The sequence below is a fragment of the Podarcis pityusensis genome (assembly GCF_964106645.2).
Source record: "Podarcis pityusensis genome assembly, chromosome: 17".
Classification (NCBI taxonomy): Eukaryota; Metazoa; Chordata; class Lepidosauria; order Squamata; family Lacertidae; genus Podarcis; species Podarcis pityusensis.
Genome location: NC_138042.1, coordinates 30783123 through 30803684, shown reverse-complemented (window position 1 = coordinate 30803684; position 20562 = coordinate 30783123). Strand labels below are relative to the sequence as shown.

The 20562-nt window shown below is 42.2% G+C and overlaps 1 protein-coding gene across 14 annotated transcripts in view; it reads right to left on the bottom strand.

The window, feature by feature from the left end:
• Positions 1-20562, bottom strand: part of NRG1 (neuregulin 1) — a 500813-nt gene that overhangs the window by 241714 nt on the left and 238537 nt on the right. For 3 of the 14 annotated variants that reach the window (XM_080986792.1, XM_080986793.1, XM_080986794.1), the window contains one exon: positions 7753-7814. The exons of the other annotated variants lie outside the window; for them this stretch is intronic. In XM_080986792.1, coding sequence (XP_080842918.1) covers positions 7753-7786 — 34 coding nt within the window. In that variant the 5' untranslated portion in view covers positions 7787-7814. The remainder of the gene's footprint in view (positions 1-7752; positions 7815-20562) is intronic. 14 annotated transcript variants of the gene reach the window in all.

Here is a 20562-nt window from a genome sequence, read left to right as displayed (position 1 = left end):
TTGGCTGGGCCTTACACTCAAGTAAGAGTGTACAGGTCTGCAGCCTAAATTTAGGCTTTGGGTCTTAAGGAATGTATACACGAGAGTCTGGAGAACTCAGCCAGAGGCCAACTTCTCAAAACACTTTGTCACTGCAGGCTGCACTTGTGTTTCAAACATTCATTTCAACAAGGCTTGCACCAGAGAATTCCCCACAGCACTGTGGGAAAGGTATCTACAATCTCGAGATGTCATGCACTTGGGCCTCTTGGGTGCTCAAGTGCAAGAAATGAAAAGCAAATATAAAACAAAGGGCTCAGAAGGCATCCTTGCTTGTTTCTAACTATTGAATTTCAACATTGCTCAGGAGTTGCCGTATTATGTGGCCAGGATTTAGAACACCAGAAGTATAAAGGGCTGCCCTTAAGAGTTTCTATTACTGCTGCGTACATTTGAGAAAGTTACAGTTTCGTTCTCTATAATTACTCTTCCAGGCCCAGGCACCGTTGAAAATACTACAGTTTAAGAACAATTGCTTTCTTAGTCCACATGTAACTTACAGGCAAAATAACCACCCAAGAGCAACATAAAAATAGTTTTGGCAAATATGTAATGGGCTCATGAGAAAAATTACACTTACACTTATTTGTGGAAAAACAATGTGGGAAATCTGGACTTTTATAAAAGCGAGGCGGGGAGGGGGAGAGGAGTGGTGTTTAGGGACATTGAGGCAAGAACACAAAACGAGTAGTATTATGTCAGGATGGTGTTAAAGAAAACATTCCTCAGCTAAAGATGACATTTAAAGCAATCATTTGAAGGAAACTCTCGCAGGGTATAATTAAGCAACTCTGCACCATCTACATTGTGAAAGGTAACTGTAATAATTATATTTCTACTGCTCCTAACCATTCATTTTGGACTGGCGCAACATGGCTTTATTTTTTCCTATAACCCATTTCACCTCCCACATCTATTAAAAAATACCATGTTTATGGGTCTTTGGAGTGCTTGCAAGGAAATCCAAAGTTCTGATTTTGCTGCTGAATGGCTTTAGAGTTTCAGCTCAGAGGAGGTGCGACTCACTTGTGCATGGTATTGCATGCATGAGCACAATTCTTGGGTTGGGGGCTGGACATGAATTGGGCTTACATTAGATGTGCATTGACACACGGTTGATGTACACAGGCAGAAATACAGGGTGGAGGAACCAGATGTTACTGCACACTTAAGCTATGACAGAAAGCAACAGCTCCCAGTCTCTTCATACTCTCCCCACTGTCGCATATAATGACTCATAATGTATGGCATGATGTGATAGATATCACAGAGTTGGAGAGGGCCTTGCGGACCAAGTTTAGAGCATTCTCAAAAGATGGATGATCGGCCTTTGTTTCAATAATTCTGGTGAGGGAAAGCCGCTTCCCAGGTAATTTATTTCATTGTAGAACTGCACTAACTACTAAATGTTTCTCCTAACCTTCAACAGAAATCTATCCTCTTGTACCTTAAGACCATTAGCCCTGTCCCCTTTTCCAGTGTCATGGGACAGGAATTTACATTTCCTGAAGCAACCACTGATTATGTTCTTTGCATCCAAAATGCCAGTAACCTCACACACATCAGCTGTTAAAGTATTCTCTAGTCACGAGGGAAACTAGCATCTCAAAACCTGTTTTTGGGTGTCCATCATTTAGTTTGGCTGTTGCCAGTTTCACCCTTCCTGCTATTTGGCTTTTGTCTGTTTAAAGTTGGCTATATTACAAGTTGGTCGTTCTAGCTTGTATAAATTTTGTTAGTTGTATTTCTGCTTTATCAAGGCTTAGATCACATGGCTGTTATCTTAATCATATGGTATGCTGTGTACATTTAGTAGAAGAACAGGAAATAAATAAGGAAGTATCACTATCATCTCCAATGGCAGCTGGTAATCTGCATCTGGAAGCTCAAGGATGACATGGAGGCGATCATCATCTCATGTTCTTCGTTCCAGCATTCAGAGGTACAATGCCTATGAATATTGTAGGGTCTCAGGCCCACCTTCCTAAGTTGTCAGTTGACAAGAAAAAAAATAGCCTGGCCTGCTCTTGAGCCTTTAACTTGGACCCCTGTATCTTCACACCATGAGCCCAAATGGGACGCTTCAGACCTTTAGCTGACCTTCAGGACTTTCTCCTGACCCTGCCTCCTCCCCACTCTGCACCCCTCATCAACCCAGCTCCGTGCCTAGAGTGCTTTACCCTACCTGGAAAGGGTCTTGAACTGTGGTAATGCTTATTGCTTGCCTGAATGGAGGCTAGAGGATGAGTGGGTATACACACGTGTATAGAAACCTCTGCTATTGCATGACTGGAATATAGCTCATTTCATAAAGGTAGCCTTCAAACCATTGCTCTTCCCACTTTAGCTTCTGGCCATGCCCATTTTTATATCAGGTTAAACCCAGCACTAGCATGAAGCCACTAGAAGGTTGTCCATGAGGGCTCCGCAGCCATGCTTTCACCTTGATTTCAGGTGATGCTGATCACAGAATGGGGTTAATAAATATGAACATTTGATGACGTCTGGATGTTATGCTGCTGTTAAAGGCAAAGTTTCAAGGACTATTTCATAGCTGTCTATATCAACCATAAAGTGATATGGAAGTGTATGAAACAAGTGTGTATCTGGCATCAAATGTTCAACACTTTATTTACAACCCAATTTTGAATGTGAGATAGAAGGGGAGGAGATATTCCAGAACTATTGAAAAAGGTTTTTGAAAATGCGGAGTAAAAGGAAGGCACTCCATGGCATTTGTGTCTCAGAATCTCTCAAATGGTGACAGCCTCTGAATATATATGATGTTTATATAAGAACAAAGTCAAAACCCTTTTTCAAAACATTTTACTTACATATGCAAAAATAGTGCCGCCTAACTGTCTGGTGGTTGACCAAAATAAACAATTTGCCCTAATAAAACTGAAGTCTTGCACATCTCTTTAACAATCTGCAAATAAATCTTTCATAGGTGAGGTTAGAGGTTTCTCATAAAGAGCCACTGATTCATAACTACCACCGCACCATTCCCTTAAAAAAAAGAAAAGAAAGAAGACCTCTCCTTTTACTTCTTGCTGCCAGGATCTCAGTAGTTTTCTGACCTAGAGCTTTCTCCAGCCACTCGCTGTAGCTTGCAGAGGACTTCGTTGATAATAGCTGCTTGGCTACCCAATATAGCAACATCAGCCAATCAGAGGTGATTAATGGAATGTGGACCTCACCAAATTTATGGCCAGCAGCTGCCACTTAGTCTCTGGGACCAGCAAATGGTAGTTCTTAGAAAGTCCATAGCTCGGTGGTACAGCACAAGAGCTTAATCCCAAATTCAATCTCCAGTTAAAAAAGATTTCAGGCAACACAGCATGAAAATACTGTCCGGTGCAATCTCAGTCAAATGGAGTAATGCCAAACCAGATGGACCAATGACCTGACTCAGTTAAAGGCAGCTTCATCTGGCTTCTGCTAGCAGTTGCCTACCCAGTTCAGTTCCCTAGGGAAACCTTCTTACCCTTACATAGCCTGACTGAAAACAAAAGAACCTCAAAAAGCTTGCCTCTGTGGTCACCTGGACGTGAACATTCCTTGTCATGGAGAATGAATGAAGTGAATGTATCTGCATACCTTCCCATTTGATTTGTACCTGTGTGAGAGAGCCAGTGTGGTGTAGTGGTTAAGAGTGGTAGACTTGTAATCTGGGGAACCGGGTTCGCATCTCCACTCCTCCACATGCAGCTGCTGGGTGACCTTGGGCTAGTCACACTTCTTTGACGTCTCTCAGCCCCACTCACCTCACAGAGTGTTTGTTGTGGGGGAGGAAGGGAAAGGAGACTGTTAGCTGCTTTGAGACTCCTTAGGGTAGTGATAAAGCGGGATATCAAATCCAAACTCTTCTTCTTCTTCTTCTGCTTACCTGATGGGAAAATATGGCTTGTATGGTTTGAAGCCTGTGCTTAAGCCAGCTATTAAGTACTACTTTTCAAGGATACTAACATTTATTGCACACTCACGTAGTGCTAATGGACTATTAAATGCATATTTACTAGGAATTAAAAACTAATTTGTCCTCATTAGTTTTTCAAGAACGCAAACAGTATTGAAGGTGCCTAATGTGTTCACAAATTAGCCAAGACTGACAGGGCAATCCTATATTCAAGTAATTCCCTCTGAGACGCTATGGGATTTTTCAGAAGCCTCATTACACTAGCAGAATACCCAAGCCATGACAAGTATGCTGAACTCCACCGATATGCTGGTGGAAGATGTTCTGCTGGTGTAGCTGTTCCACTGGCATATCTTGACAGGCAGAACAGCCAGAGAAGGGTTGAGTCATGGGCATGATGAAGACAGTACAGGAGAGGAGAACTCATAAACCATACTCATATTCTGTGCTTCCCCATATCACATTTATGCTTATTTTGATAGGGGACCTGGTGCAAGGAATCTCATTTCCATTGGTTGCAATGGGAGGGGGGAAATTAGAAAATAGCTGCTCCTGTCAGTATGACCACCCTGCCCATTTGATCACAACAAAGCATAGGATATAGTGTAGCTTAGCACCCAATCACAGCACTCCACCACAAGCCTATAAACCCCACGTAGGAAGTGAAAAACTCTAATGATAAGGCACTGGTGCAGGACTCAGACTCTGGCACACCTAAAGAGCTCTGAATGGGGGACTCTGGTGGCTAGGAACAATGAAGAATGGGCACTCTGCATAAAAAGAGAGCAGTTTTGTTGGATTGTATGAATGAACTATATGAATCACCAGAATGACTGGATGCATGAGCAGAAACCACATTCATTAACAGAACTGTGTGCAAAACAAAAATGTAAATGTAGTTGTTATGGTAATTAAAATTTAAATTAAAGCTAATTAACTGGTCGTGATGGTGATGCTGCTGCTGAACAGTCCGAGTCCATATTCACCAAAGGCAAAGGGTCTCACGCCTCTGAAGATTCAAAAACACTTCCATGTTAATTCCTAGGGAAAACGCTGTCTTGGAATGTGGAATAGTGACTGAGCAGGGGAAAGCTACTGACTAATTCTTGGAAGCCTCTGTAGAGTCATAGTCCTGGTGTATTGAAAAACAAAATTCATGGCTTCCATAGGGACTCTGAACCATCCCAAATAATGGGACCAAATTCACCAAATGGTCAGTTCCCATGATCTGTGTATAAATGATTGATGGTCTGTAATAACGTCCTGCAGGGCCAGCCCAAGGCATGTTTGCTGAGGCAAAGGACAGGACAGTGCCCACTCTCCATCCATGTACTGAAGATAACTGAGAGGCAGCTGACTCTTACTTCAGCAATGGGATACCATCCTCAACCGCATCCTGTGAAGCAGCTTTGGTTTAGGGGGTTCAGGACAGGACATGTTGCATATACAGCTCTGTTCTTCTGAAGAGGAGAATGGCTAAGGCGATCAGGAGGAACAGCCTAGTGTCTGTTATGTTAAGCAGTTGCTTCACTCTGCCTACTGGTAGGACCTGATGAAGAATTTTTTTATTATTATTATATAAAAAACAACATTTTTCTTTGCCTTCCTGAATTTGATCTGGGTATGTGCCCATGGAACGCTCTATGCAACAGATTCACATCTGATCTCAAAGGATTCTCTTCTAACAGCTGGTATGTGTTTCATCTCTCTGACATAGCAGATTGGGGCATCATGGATATATTCACAAGCAAACAGCAGCCAAATGACACCGTAACTGTGTCACTGTGACACAGTTTGAAATAGTAATTCACTGTTAAAACCAATGTTCAAAACGCATTTCATAACCTAATAAAAAGAGCACTTTTATGAACATTTATAAAGGAAGTACTGACGGGTAACTTTAAAACTGTCAGGTTCAAACAAGAGATTACAAGTGCACAATAATTTGCAGTTTCAGAGTCTGCTTCTGAATTCTTCCACCTACTGCAGGAATTCATTCATATGTACGTAGGAAGATTAAAAAAACAAAAACATAAACTTATTTTGTAATCAAAATAACACCAAGAGCAGTTCCTTTAAAAACAAAAACAAAAAACCACTGAGAGTCTTGAAAATTATTGATGAGCCATGAGATTTCACTGTTCATTTTAAAGGCGTAGTATAACAAAGGGGACGATAAATTTTAGGTTTTAGTCCTTAGGGTTTTTTTGTCCAGTATATAAAAATGTCTCCTTTATCTGTGGACATTTCAAAAACATATACAATAATAAATGATTTACTCCATAAAGATTAATGGGATTTCACTGTTGGCTGAGACCTGAAGCCACCAATGCAGAAACTGTTCCCACACCCAATAATTTGCAAGGGGGAAGTGGCCAGTGGAAGGGAAGGCTTAACCCATTCTGTAGCCGCTGATTTTCCTCTGGCAATGCCCACCTTCTCCAAGGCCATTCCTACACCTCTCAACACACCTACATAAACACAGTCCTCTGCCAAGCTTACTTCTGTTCTAGCTGAGGGAGGAATCGGCAGGTAGAAGGGAGTTTGTAACCCGTTCTTCCATCTACTCTCTGGCACCCATCTTGATTTTTTTGAAGATTCAAGCTTTGTCGCACCATACCCAAATGCTATATTGTCTTTTCTAGTTGTGGATATCACCTCCATTCCATCACTCACCATTGTTTAGTCTGTTCATCGGTGAGCAATGAGATGTGGTTTTCCAGTATGTACTAAACTGGCACAACGCCAACGATTTTGTTCTGCGCTGTCATAGGCTGGAAATGCCCCCAACAGAGGTGAGTTAAACTGTGCCTTAGACCCCAATTATTTCAGAGCAGGACAGAATGCCTCAATGCAGCCAGATCATGCTCCATCTGCTCCTAATCCATGGGGATAGGGCATTTATTTCAAGGATGTGCAGATGCCCAGAAAGCGACCACAAGAATAAAGCTGTGTTTCAGTTCCTTCCTTTCCTTGTAGGAGCAGCTGTTGCAGCTTCTCACTAGGAATGACGTTCTTTGCCCCAATCACTTGGCTGCAGCAATGTTTGAAGGTAATAATGATGATGATAATTATTATTAAGCACCTAAGTAATTACACACTGTACACAGCAGCAAAAAAAATAATAGTTGTATGTTTAAGGGAAGTTTTAAAAGAAATGAAAGCAGTAAAATTATTCAAGAAAGAGAACTGTCAACATTGAAAGGAAAAAAAGTGTGTAAATTAATCTGCAAACAAGTATTATAGAGGGAAAGAATAATCTAAAACATTTTTTTTTCAAAGTTGCCTCTTAAAAAAACAACAATGGAGGATGAGCAAGAGAAGCCTGAATTTCTAACAGGTCATGAATTCAATAGTTATAATACAGCCAAAGAAAAAGAGCAATGGTGAGATAATGAGAGAGAGAAACAATTTTTTAGAAAGTTGAAAAATGTATGCCTTTTCAGCCAAATTTCTAAGAGGAACAGGAAGTCCTAAATATTATTAGTTTATTAATAACCGTGTTTCTTTCTATAAGGGTCTGATGACTTCTGTTTCAGTGTATCTGAAGAAGTGTGCATGAACACGAAAGCTTATACCTAAAACAACTCAGTTGGTCTCTAAGATGCTACTTTATAATTTTTAAATTCTTTTAGAAGGATTCTTTTAAAGACTTTCTTAGATCATATACCTTTTTTTGAAGACTTGATTCTTTTAAGGCAGTTCTTAAGTTTTTAAGAAGAGTCTTTTTAACTATCTTTTTAAAGAATTGTTTTAATTTATTTTGACTAAGGCAGACCAACAGGGCTACCTACTTGAATCGTGTTTCCTTCTGTCTTCACTGTGCATTTTGCTTCTTATCAATGTTCCAATATGCCTTGAAAAGGAAGGTGAAAAGTGTGTTAGCCCCACATGAGACGCTTGGTAAATGTGTGCTCAGGCAGCATTGCACCATAGTAAAGAATGAAAAATGTTTCATAATCACAACAATTTCATTTGTTTTGTTATAATTAAAGTCCGGTACATTTCTCTGTGTAGTTTTGCACAACTCTGTTAATGAACTACTTGAATACAGTACACTCTATTTCTCCGTCCTGGACCTTCAACTGATAAATACACATGATCAGGCGAAAGGTGACTTCTTCCAGAACATAAAATTCTATACAGTGATGAGAAGGAACACTGAACCATTCTTCTCATGTTCAGAAGCTGAAAGATATTAATTCCTATTATGTTCACCCCAGGAAGCATAGCACCAAGACTGGGCTAAAATTAAATATTTTCTACCAGAACATGACAAAACTGTATCTGACAAGTTGAACTCTGGAGGGAGTTTTCGGATAATTCAGTGAGAGCATGTGGGTGCATGGAATTCTCTGCTCATTCCTTTATTGAATGCTCAAATATTCAATCGCCCCCCCCCAAAAAAAACAACAACAACAACAATTCACCAGATTTTCTCATATTTCCTCTTTGCCTGAGGACCAAATTACACATGATGCTCAGTAGCATGAAATTTACCCTTCTGGGACTTTATCCTTCCTGCCACTCTGGCCCAATCCAGTTGTAGAAGGGATTCTTAGCCCTTTGATAGTTTTCCTAAAGAAAACTTGCCTCTTCTCAACCTGCTCCCCTGCCCCACCAGAATAAAACACACATTTCTCCTCTGCAGAGGAGCTTCATGGGTTTGTTTGCTTGTTTTTAGGAGGAAAGTCCTGGAGCGGTAAAGGTTAAAATCCCTTCCCCATATTGGTTTTTCACTCTAAATTGCACCCTTCACAGCTGCATTTGGTTTTTTTTAAAGAAAGCATTCTACAATTAATACTCATCCCCGACTTCTCCTGATTCTAGCTGATTTATGGCCTTGCACGAACAATAATTTGACGCCATCGCAAAAGGTATGGGGGCCAGGCCCCCTCTGCTCCACTTGTAATTTCAGCACTGGAGCACATGCAGAAAGATCGTGTGTCAGTCCCCAGCCAGGTACATGGGATGGCCTTGACATACTGCTGTCACTCAGAGCAGGTAATTGTGGCTTCAGAGACATCAGGGATGTGACACAGTATAGGGCCATTTGTTTTGTTCTTGTGTTTTGTTTGGCTTTAAACAAATCTGCTCAACTGGCCAGATATTAAGAGGAAGAAGTAGGAGGTTTATCTATCTATCATCTATCTATCTATCATCTATCCATCAACTGTCTATCATCTGTCTATCATCTATCTATCTATCTATCTATCTATCTATCTATCTATCTATCATCTATCATCTATCTATCTATCAATCAATCAATCAATCAATCAATCATCTAGCTATCATCCATCATCTATCATCTATCTATCATGTTTTTCTCCAGCTTTTCTCCAGATAATACAGGGCACCCACCACATTTATGAAACTGTGAAACACAGTGATGCTGTGAGTTGGTTGGGCTGAGAGACAGCAAGTGGCCCATGTCTTCACAGCGAGTTTCATGGCTGAGCAGAGATTTGGACCAACATCTCCCCAGCCTGAGTGGAACACTCAATCCACCATGCCACACCTGCTCTTGGTCAAGGAGGAGGTAGGAGATAGGAGAGATCAAGACAACACAGGAACAGAAAAGCCAGAAGGTAGAAGAAGGGGCAAAAAACAGGGGTGGCGGAAGGGATAAATGCTGCAATAGGATAATGGCAGGTGGGGAAAACAAGGCACATGCGTAGAGTGTAGGGACCTATTTTGTTTAGAGCAAAGGGATCTCAAGCAGCTGGAGTGTTTTATCTGCCTTTGGGCATTTGAGACCTTACAGTTCATGTTTCCAAGTTGTTCTTGGCAGTCCTAAAGGAATGGCAATTCTTCACTGTAAATTAAATAATAATAACAACAATATTGTCACAAAATATACAGTCAGAAACTGGTGCTTTAAGAAAAGGCAGCTAGCAAAATGGAGTTTGTTACCAGAAACATGACTCTTCTTTTCAAAGATATGTATTTGTCCCACAAACTAGAAAACAGGGAATAAAATCTTCACATAACTGTGATCTAGTTGGCGTGTTTCATTATGGGGGAAGCACTACTGGAAAAGTTAATACAAAATGTGGAATCAGGTCACTTTTAAAGACAAAGATTTGACAACTCAGCCATAAAATCTGAATAAGTCACCTAATTCTAGGCATAAGTTACAGACAGTGCTTTATGATTTCAGGCATTGTTTTATTCTTGGAAGCAAATTCTTTTAGCCAAAGGGTAGTTGAGTAGCCATGTAAAATTGCACACATGTGCATACACATAAAGCAAGCACAATTCATTTCATAGTGTCTTTTTACATGGATTTATTGATTTGGATTTATTTTACTCTTTCTAAATTATTATTAGTTGAATTTAATAACTTCCCAAATTGCAGAATAATGAATGAATTGAAGAACAAAAGCAATAAAAAGCTGGTGTTTGCAAATTCTTCAAATAGTGCACTGCACTAATAAATGATACTGGAGTTTATTTTTTTTTACCCACTATACGGGCAGAATGGACCCATTGTGGATATTTGCTATGGAACAGCTCTTGTTATATGTCCTATAAATCATTTCTGCTTCAAGAATATGTAAAAATATTAGAAACAAGTCTGTTTAGGGAAATGAAGTAATGGAAGTCAATGCAGGAGGTCAGAAGAGAGATAATCCAGAGAGTATGGGGAAATCCTCAGAGACCACTCTGTGCATCTGTTAGAGATGCATACAGGTCTATAGATCCTCCCTCCTTAGTCCTTGTACTGTTCTCGGAATACTCAGAATATGTTTGCACCAGCTGTTTTTCATATAAAGAGACCAAAGGGTCATCAGGGGAAAATACACATACAAAGGACATTAAGGGGGCAATGCAATGTATAAGTGTTTGTATGCTAATCTTAGGAGCCTCTATGGCAAGCTGGGCGTAAAGTGAGTATTTTGTGCTGCAGAACAAGAGACAAAGATGTAATGGGTATGTTAGAAATATGATGGAATGGACAGAATAAGTGGGATATGATTATATGTAGATATAAAGTCTGTAGAAGGATGGGGAAGGGTGTATTGGAGGGAGTTTCAAATGTCAAAGGCGTGCATACAGTCCAATAAACCAGATAAATTGAGAAGAACAAATTCTTCAGCAGAACTGTGATGTTCTGAAAAAGAGAACTGGTCTGAAAAAGAGAACTATTCTCCTGATGTTGAGGAGGAGGAGGAGGAGGAGAAGAAGGAGGAGGAGGAGTTTGGATTTGATATCCTGCTTTATCACTACCCTAAGGAGTCTCCAAGCGGCTAACATTCTCCTTTCCCTTCCTCCCCCACAACAAACACTCTGTGAGGTGAGTGGGGCTGAGAGACTTCAAAGAAGTGTGACTGGCCCAAGGTCACCCAGCAGCTGCATGTGGAGGAGCGGGGAAGCGAACCCGGTTCACCAGATTACAAGTCCACCGCTCTTAACCACTACACCGCAATGGCTCTCACTGGGAGCAAGTTGCAAATGGGAAAAAAAGATCAGGGAGGCAAGCCAAAGGAGAAAGTATTGCATTAGTGGGTGACATAAACTACCCTCAAAGGCGTGCGCCTTTGAAAGCTTGGCCACCGAACCAACTAGAGGGGAAGTGACTCTGGACTTAGTCCCAGAACCTGACAAGAGATGCAGATATTGTTGAACTGGTGCTATCAAATTCAGCATATTTCGAAGCGAAAGACTGCCCAGGAAGCCAATGAAGAGCCATATTTAATTTCAAAAGAAGTAACTTTTTTTTTAAAGGAAGGTGGAGCGGGAGAAAAGGATTAATTAAAAGGAAGTTGAAAGGGAGAGTCAACAGCGTCAAATCTCCCTGGGAAGCTTAGAGGTTCAAACCACAATAATAGATGCCCATCTAGAATGTACACCACAGATTAGGAAAAGCATGAACAGGATCAAGAGGACGCCAGCATGGTAAGCAAGCAGAATCAAGTCAGTTATAAAAGACAAAAGGGCTGCCTTTAAAGAATAAAAATATTGCCCAAATGAGGGGGGGGGGGAATAAAAAAGGAGTACAGGCTCTGGCAGAGCAATGTAAGTTTTAGTGATGGGAAAATTACTTGAGGAGGTGCTTGCAACTTTTGAGCCCCCAGTTTGAGGTGAACACACACAAAGAAGCAAGTCTCAAATTGAGGCCTGCAACTCACTGCCATCACTCTCTGCTACTCCTTCTGCAAGAAAAATGCCCTAACCTTGTGCACGTAGGAGGGGATAGCAGGCAGTGGACTCCAATTTACCCAGAATATATTCTTTTCCATTGTGTATCATGGAGTTTCTTCGTATGTGCAGAACTCTGTAGCTGGCCAGAATGAATTGGAGCAGGCTCAATACACAGATATCACAGACTAGTTGTAGAGTGTTGTAGAGAGAGGTTTGGAAGAGAGATTCTTACTCTCTTGAAGCAGAGTTAGCACAATGGTGATTGCTACAAGCACACTTAAACTTGGTTCAATTTATATCTACCCTCATACACCTTTAAGTCAACATTCCCCATAAAAAATACTGAGACTAAATTGCAGACATTTAGCTTTGCAAATAAGTGAATGTTTTGTTTACAGAGTTTCCAGCAAACAGGTCTCTTTCTGTTAGCAGTAAACTGAAAATGAGTAAGTTTCCAAATGACTTGAAAGAAAAGTGCTTGGTTTCCTTACAAAAAGGTCCACACAATATTTGGGATAGCAAAGATGCAGGCTGTAAAATCTCCCTTTTGGAGTAATTTAGTTCACTTGGCTTTTATCGCAGCTGGGAGCCATATCCACATGGCTTCTTGCTTGTTTCAGGAAGCAAGAAGGGTGGGGGAGAATAGGAGGAGCAAAACAAAAGACTGCAGGGAGCCTGCAAAGCGCCATGCCCACGGGCAACCTGAGCTCAGGTTAACTCTTTCACACATGCAAGTGTGAGTCAATGTGGGGGGGCATTAGGCATTTAAAAAAAAGAGAGGACACACTTATTGATAAAATATACATGTACTAATTCATTTGTACAGATGCTAAATTATGGATAATGAGTTGCATCTAACAGTGGTGTTCCACTTATGCAACAGATTTCTACTTGTGCAATGGAACTTTCCCCCTCCTCATTTTTGCATGCTCTCAACCTCTGCTCCAGTGGGTTGGGGGATTTGGATGGGGCACAGGGATAAGTCCTGTTGTGTGAGTTGTGTGAGGCTGAGACTGTGACCTGTGTGACTGCTTGATGAGTTGTCTAGGTGCTAGCTGCTGATGGGAAACCTCAGGGCCCCTGTTCAAACCCTATGAAGGCGCTTTAGCTCTAAACTAAACTAGGACTGAACACCTTCTTTTTAAACTATCTCTGTTTACAAGGGTTTGCAACTAACATTGCTTTAACCTGGGTCCAAATTAAATGAGTGGGCAGTTTTTAACTGCAGGGGCTGCAAGTTAAGGACACACTTTATTTATTTTTTCACTCTCTTGTACTATGTAACAGTATTAATGCTAGGATGAAATGCTCTCTTTAGATATATTTAAATACTAGCTTTAAAAATATAAAGTTTTCTACCACTTGCCTATCTCAAAAAGGCATCTACACTGAGGTTTTTATTTAAATTTAACTGATAAATTGGTTAAAAGGTAAATGATTAATCAACCTTTTTCTTTGTTGGCTGGCTGCGCTAATATCCACCCCTTGGAAGGTCTCAGTAGCAGTTTGTTACTTTATTTTGTAATCCTCCTCTCCGCGGAATGTTATGTATGCTGGCAACTAGTAAAAGGACCAAGAATGTGAATGAAATAGCTCATACCAGAAAGTCCCTGTTTCTTGAGGGAGAAAAATGTGAAAACAATAGGAAGTTATTTCCAGAAATCATTCATGAAATATCAAAGGCACCACCAACAAGCTCTGTGCCCTTTTCTCTCTCATCTTCAGCATTCATTCATAAGAAGAATGATTCATGCAAGAGCTATGGTGAATGGGCAGCAGCCTCAATGGGCCCACCTATCTTGGCATATGACAATGTAAGTTAAATGAGTTCATTGAACAGGGAGAGGGTGGGCAAGCCCATCAGGAAGTTCAACACGCCTCTCCCTTTCTGGACAAAACTAGAACAGTGCTGGCATTTCTCCCCTGGACTTCTTAAAAGCATAGTTTCTGAATATATGTAAATTAGGGGCTCTCCTCCCCACACACATTAAAAAACAATGATTTCTCTCTCTTCCTCTCTCTCTCTCATACACCCATTACAAGTTCAGTTCCAGTTCTCAGTAATAATTATAAACAAACCTCCCCTATCAATATTTACATGCACACAGTTGCCTCAAGGAAGCTCCGTCCATCAATATGCTTTGACTTGTTAGAAACTTGTTTAAGACAAGCCTGTACAACCTGTGACCTACTGGGCCAAATGCAGTCCAGCCATGTATGGTAGCCCACCGGTACTCAATAAACATCCTGCTTCTGCTTCCAGCCTGGGGCTTCAAAAGCACATCAGCTGTCAAGTACTTGGCAGACCACAGTGTTTGGTTGTTGAGCTGTTTGGCTCAGTGGTGTAGGCCTGGCTTAAAGAGCACAATAGTATTAGAAATCATGCCAAACAAATGCTGCAAATCTGAAGCTAGGTCACGTAAGGCCTTAGTAGGCTAAAAGGCATCAGCCCAAGAACATAAGCAGAACTTGCCAGGTTCTCATCTCGTTCAGCATGCTGTTATCACAGTGGCCAACCAGATGCCCATGGAAAGCCCGTAAGCAGGACCTGAGCAAAAAGTAAATGGTATTCAAAGTTTTTGGGACACGGGTGGTGCTGTGGGTTAAACCACAGAGCCTAGGACTTGCCGATCAGAAGGTCGGCGGTTCGAATCCCCGCGACGGGGTAAGCTCCCGTTGCTCGGTCCCTGCTCCTGCCAACCTAGCAGTTTGAAAGCATGTCAAAGTGCAAGTAGATAAATAGGTACCGCTCTGGTGGGAAGGTAAACGGCGTTTCCGTGTGCTGCTCTGGTTCGCCAGAAGCGGCTTAGTCATGCTGGCCACATGACCTGGAAGCTGTACACCGGCTCCCTCGGCCAATAAAGCGAGATGAGTGTCGCAACCCCAGAGTCGGTCACGACTGGACCTAATGGTCAGGGGTCCCTTTACCTTTATTCAAAGTTTTACTTCCTCCAACAATGGAGGTGGAACACAGCCATCTTGGCTAGGAGCAACTAATATCCACCAAGAAATAAAATCCATTCGACTAGACATTTTGATGGAAGTTTGAGACCAACTTAACAGCACGAGGAGAAATAATAATAAATTCTGTTGTTGTTAATTTGATTTATTAGCCGTCATTCATCCTAAGTTCACAGAGCAGGTCACAACAATTTAAAATACAGAATGATAAGTTTTTTAATTTTTTTAAGACCAGGGTAAAGAGGTGCATCTTCAGCATAAAAGGAGAAACTGTACAGTGAAGGTGCCAGACACGCCTCTATGGGGAGGAAATTCCACAACTTAAGGGCTGCCACAAATAATGTCCTCTCCTGGGCCTTCCCGAACTTTGTAATTTAAACTATAATTCAAAATAAAATTCCGTATCAGAAAGATCTTAACACCCAGGAGTGTCTGTAGCAAAGGAAGTGTATTAGTGCCACCACACCCCTCCCCAAAAAATCACTTTACCACGTGCCTTTGTGCCATGGTGTGAGGAGAACAGGAAGCTTCCCCTGCATTTGATCTTGCTGCAACAGCGGTAGTGTGTTTCCCCACACATATATGTCATCCACAGCCTTAAAGGTGAGTTTTATGCCCCACGCTGGGCTTGCACCACTGATGGGGGCCAGTTTCACCAATCCCTGCACCAAGTGAAATGGTTCTTATACATTTATTTATAAAATTTATATCCTGCACAATCCTCCAAAGGAGCCCAGAGCAGCAAATGCAACTGTGGCTGTCTGTGATGGGAAGGTGTATAGGAATACATTAAACCTAATAATAATAATAATAATAATAATAATAATAATAATAATAATTTATTTGTACCCCACCCTCCCCGGCTGCAGCCGGGCTCAGAGTGGCTAACATCATATAAAAAATACAATATACATAAAAACAAGCAATCAGTCAATTAAAATGCATCCCAAAATTAATTCAAATAAATTAAAGTTAAAATTAAAACTGGACAAATGACAATCCTCAAGTTAAAATTGAAAGTGATTAATATTCACCAGGAACAACTGTTTCCACTGATATTCTAAGGACCTATGAGCAGGCTGGGAAACCTCCTTCATGCTTGTTCTTATACAAAGAGAAAATGAGTCAAACTGAATCCTGACCAACGGCCTGGAGGAACAGCTCCATCTTGCAGGCCCTACAGAAGGATGTCAAATCTCGCAGGGCCCTGGTCTCTTGTGAGAGAGCATTCCACCAGGCTGGGGCCATGGCCGAAAAGGCCCTGGCTCTGGTCGAGGCCAGTCTAATCTCCCTGGGGCCCGGAATCTTCAGGGTGTTGTTATTTGCAGACTGTTAGGTCCTCCGTGGGTCATACCAGGAGAGGCGGTCCCATAGGTACAAGGGTCCTAGGCTGTATAGGGCTTTAAAGGTTCATTCATTTGATTTACTTTTGAGCAACATGCCCTGCTTCCCTTACTATAGAGTATGGGCTAGGATAACTTTTACTGCCCTCTTTGGATCTTGTACAGTATAAAGAGTCACTGGACACCATACAAAGACATCAGAAGTTGTTTCTGTCCATTCAAATCCCCCACATACCTTCACTACTGCTCTTTCATCAAATCAGTGGTCTTGGCCCCAGCAGTGTGGGTAGGTCACCAACTTTGTGGCATGTATTGCTAGGTTTCTATTGCTCAGTCCTGTAAGCTACTGCCTCAGTTTACAGCATCAGGCCATCAGGGATCCAAAAGGGAGGATCTCAGTGCTTTTTATACTGAGTGATAAAAGATGAGGCAAAGTTAAAATACATTCCACTGTAATGACAAAGGAGGTGCTTCAGACTTTCCCACATCTGGCAATGCAAGATAGACTCACAGGGAATAACAAAGGGTTAGCTAGAAGTTGTTGAAAACACAGATGCCATCCTGAGAGATGTACGTCAAGAAAAGACTTATGAGGAATGGTTGAGGGAGTTGGGTATGTTTAGCCTGGACAAGAGGAGACTGAGAGGAGATATAATACCCACCCTCAAATATCTAAAGGGTTGTCACATGGAGGATGGAGCAAGCTTGTTTTCTCTTGTTCTTGAGGGTAGGACTCGGCCCAATGGCTTCAAGTTACAAGAAAGACTAAACATCAGGAAGAACTTTGTAACAGTAAGAGCTGTTCGACAGTGGAACAATCTCCCTCAGGACGTTGTGAACTTTGCTTCCTTGGATGTTTTTAAGGAGAAGCTAGATAAGTTGAAATTCTTACATTGCAGAGGGTTGGACTAATTGACCCTCAGGTCCCTTCCAACTTTACCAGTTCTATGAATTCTATGAAGAAGGATAGGAAGTTAATGAACTCTCTATAGAAAATGTCAGAACAGAGAAGAAACAGCAAAAAGGTGACATTTTCAGGGGGCACAAACTTGCGTGTCGAGGTCCCCAAGCCGCCTCCCTAAATAAAATGCAATTCAGACAGAAATTTTTGTTTAAGGTTTTTGGCATAATTTTGGCCACAACTTTATTAAAATACATAATGTGAGTGGTTGCTTAGGCATTGGTTACGACTATCTGTCCCCGCCCCGGGACAGAACTGACTTACGGATTCCAGTGAAAGCCAGTGAAGGAAAACAATATTGGGGAGAGAATGGGGCTGGGCACCATACCGCCACCCCCCCCCTGCATGTTCCCAGGGGCTTGCACGGCCCTAGCCCCTTACCAGGGATACGGACAAAAGTATGGCAAACCCCTGGATTCCTTTAACGGAATTCCCTAGCTGCAGCAGCATTGGAGGGCCTTACCCCTCCACCAACCAAATTTTAACCAATGCCTAACCGCAACCTTACAAGTTGTGACAATTTGCTACGCAGTAGGCAAAAACCAAATGGCACTTGGCCAATCTGCCAAATGGACAAAATTCCTACCAGGCTCCTGCCCCCAAAAGCAGATGACCCCTAAAGAGCCCTAAATTAAGGAGGGTGGGCAGGCGATCCGATGCACGCAGCCAAAGAGACTGAAAAAACTGTGTGCCAAGAATATATAACCTTCAGGCCAACCCTCTAAATGGTAACATCAAAATCTCCCCAACAACCCAAATTGGCCCAGTCACAGTCATGGCCATCCAAACAGTCCCGCCCAGTAACCAAGAGGGGGTGTCCTGTTAGATCCCACCACAACACATGCTCTTCATGAAGGAGAACACGCTTTACCTGAAAGAGCAGTATTACGGAGTGGGGTAGGGCGAGAGAGAATCACCTCTGCAAACTCATAATCCATGCACCTCTTGTTGAAGCACATGCAAGAGTTGGAGGATCATACCTTGTATAGTGCTGTGGACTGCCCCCTTTCAAGTGTCCACAGCCCATTCTGTGATATGCAATGTGATCTTTCCTCTTCAGTAGGCCATTTGTCAAGAGACTGGATCACACACTGCTTGCAGTGTTTCAGATCGTCTCCTTTCGAGCGCATGTCACTTGAAAAGGAGGCAATGGACAGCAGTATGCAGAATGTGATCTTTGCCGTCTCCGTCCAAAAGGGAGGAAGGCTCTAATGGAGGGAATCATAAACATTATGGTCCTCCCCCTCTCTTGGCACGTGCCTTGATAAGTGGGGAATGGACTGTGATTCTGCAGCAAGATGTGACTTTTTAAAATGGGGAGGGGGGCCTTTTGTGGGGAGGAGGAACTATTCCACACACAAACACAAAATACCTCAACTTCATCTTTCATCTTAATATAATGTAGACCATTTTCACAGTAATGAATAATATTGGCAATTGGGCTTTGAGGTTTTGTAAAATTAATTTGTAGTTTCCGAAGGAAGAGTCTAGAGAGGGAATTGAAACATGGTACCCGGAAGCTGTACGCCGGCTCCCTCGGCCAATAAAGCGAGATGAGCGCCGCAACCCCAGAGTCGGTCATGACTGGACCTAATGGTCAGGAGTCCCTTTACCTTTACCTAGATGTTGGAGGGACTATATTTGGGATCTCACCTGCACCCTTTGGAATGTTACAGCATAAAGCTGCAGCGCTCTCCTTGTTATGCTTTAGGAGGACAAAGACAAACAATGCTTTTCTTTCATTTCTTTCCTGAATTTAGACATACTGGATTGTACAGAGAATTATGATAAAGTCCTGGACAAACTGCAGGTTGTCAGTGCCAGGTTGCAATTTGTCTTGGCTCTTCATTTAAGTCTCATGATTGCATCTATATGATCATTTGTGGAGTGTGTGCGCACGTCATTCTAATAGCCATATATTATTCTTGGATGTGCATGTGCACGCCAAGGGATGTGGCTGCAATTGATCTCTATTTCTCAACACACAAATGGCACATGCAAATCACCTGCCTGAGGCAGCACATACTCAGAGAAGCATTTGCTCCACTCCTGATCTTACATAACTGTACTTTGCTGATTGACACAAAAGGAGTGGCACTTTCACCAGCACCTGGCAGGGCTGGGCCGCCAGGCATGCTATTAACATCTCGAGTCTGAGGATCACGTACAGGAGAGGGTTGGTGTGCCAAAAGGCAAGCAAGCTGAATGCTTCTATAGGTAGTCTTATGTAGGCACATATAAACATACAGCTGGCTCACTGTTCGGAGTCCCAGCTCTTGCCTGTGGGCAGAACGAGTTGTTTGGTGGCGAACGGAATTGCAAATGCCTCCAGTGTGCAAAAGGGTGGGAGGCGCATGGAAACAGCCAGCTGGAAGGGATACTTAAAGCCTTCCTCTCTCTGCCTTTCATTTTCTCTTTGCAATCCTTTCTTCAGTTTCTTTTCTCGCTCCAGGACTAGGTTTCCACTTTCAGCCTGTCAGTGCTTTTTGGAACCTTCTCTTTTTCACACTCTCTTTTCCGGGAGGGCTTTTCTCCCCTTCCCCACTTCGGCAACCCACTATACAGTGGTACCTCAGGTTAAGAACTTAATTCATTCTGGAGGTCTGTTCTTAACCTGAAACTGTTCTTAACCTGAGGTACCACTTTAGCTAATGGGGCCTCCCACTGCTGCCACGCCGCCAGAGCACAATTTCTGTTCTCATCCTGAGGTAAAGTTAACCTGAGGTACTACTTCCGGGTTAGCAGAGTCTGTAACCTGAAGTGTCTGTAACCTGAAGCGTCTGTAACCCGAGGTACCACTGTATACCCCGAGTCTGAACAGGGATGCTCACCACTTGATTCTGCTGATTAAATGAACTGGAAGGTAGGGATCTGGTGCAGGGAGAAGAGTCTTCACTGTGGCCCTGCCTAGTGCAGGGTTTCTGAAACTTGTGTCTCCAGATGTTTCTGTACTACAATTCCCATCATCCCTGGCCACTGGCCCTGCTAGCTGGGGATGATGGGAGCTGTAGTAAAAAAACCAAAAAAACAGCTGGAGACACAAGTTTGGGAAACAATTATTTACAGTTGTTTCCATAATTGTTACCATTTGCAATTATGGCAGCAGACAATCTCAACAAGAAGTCAAAACAATTACAAAATAAAAAAGTAAAAATAAAAAACAGTGATAAAGGAGATAGCTGGAGGGGCAGTAC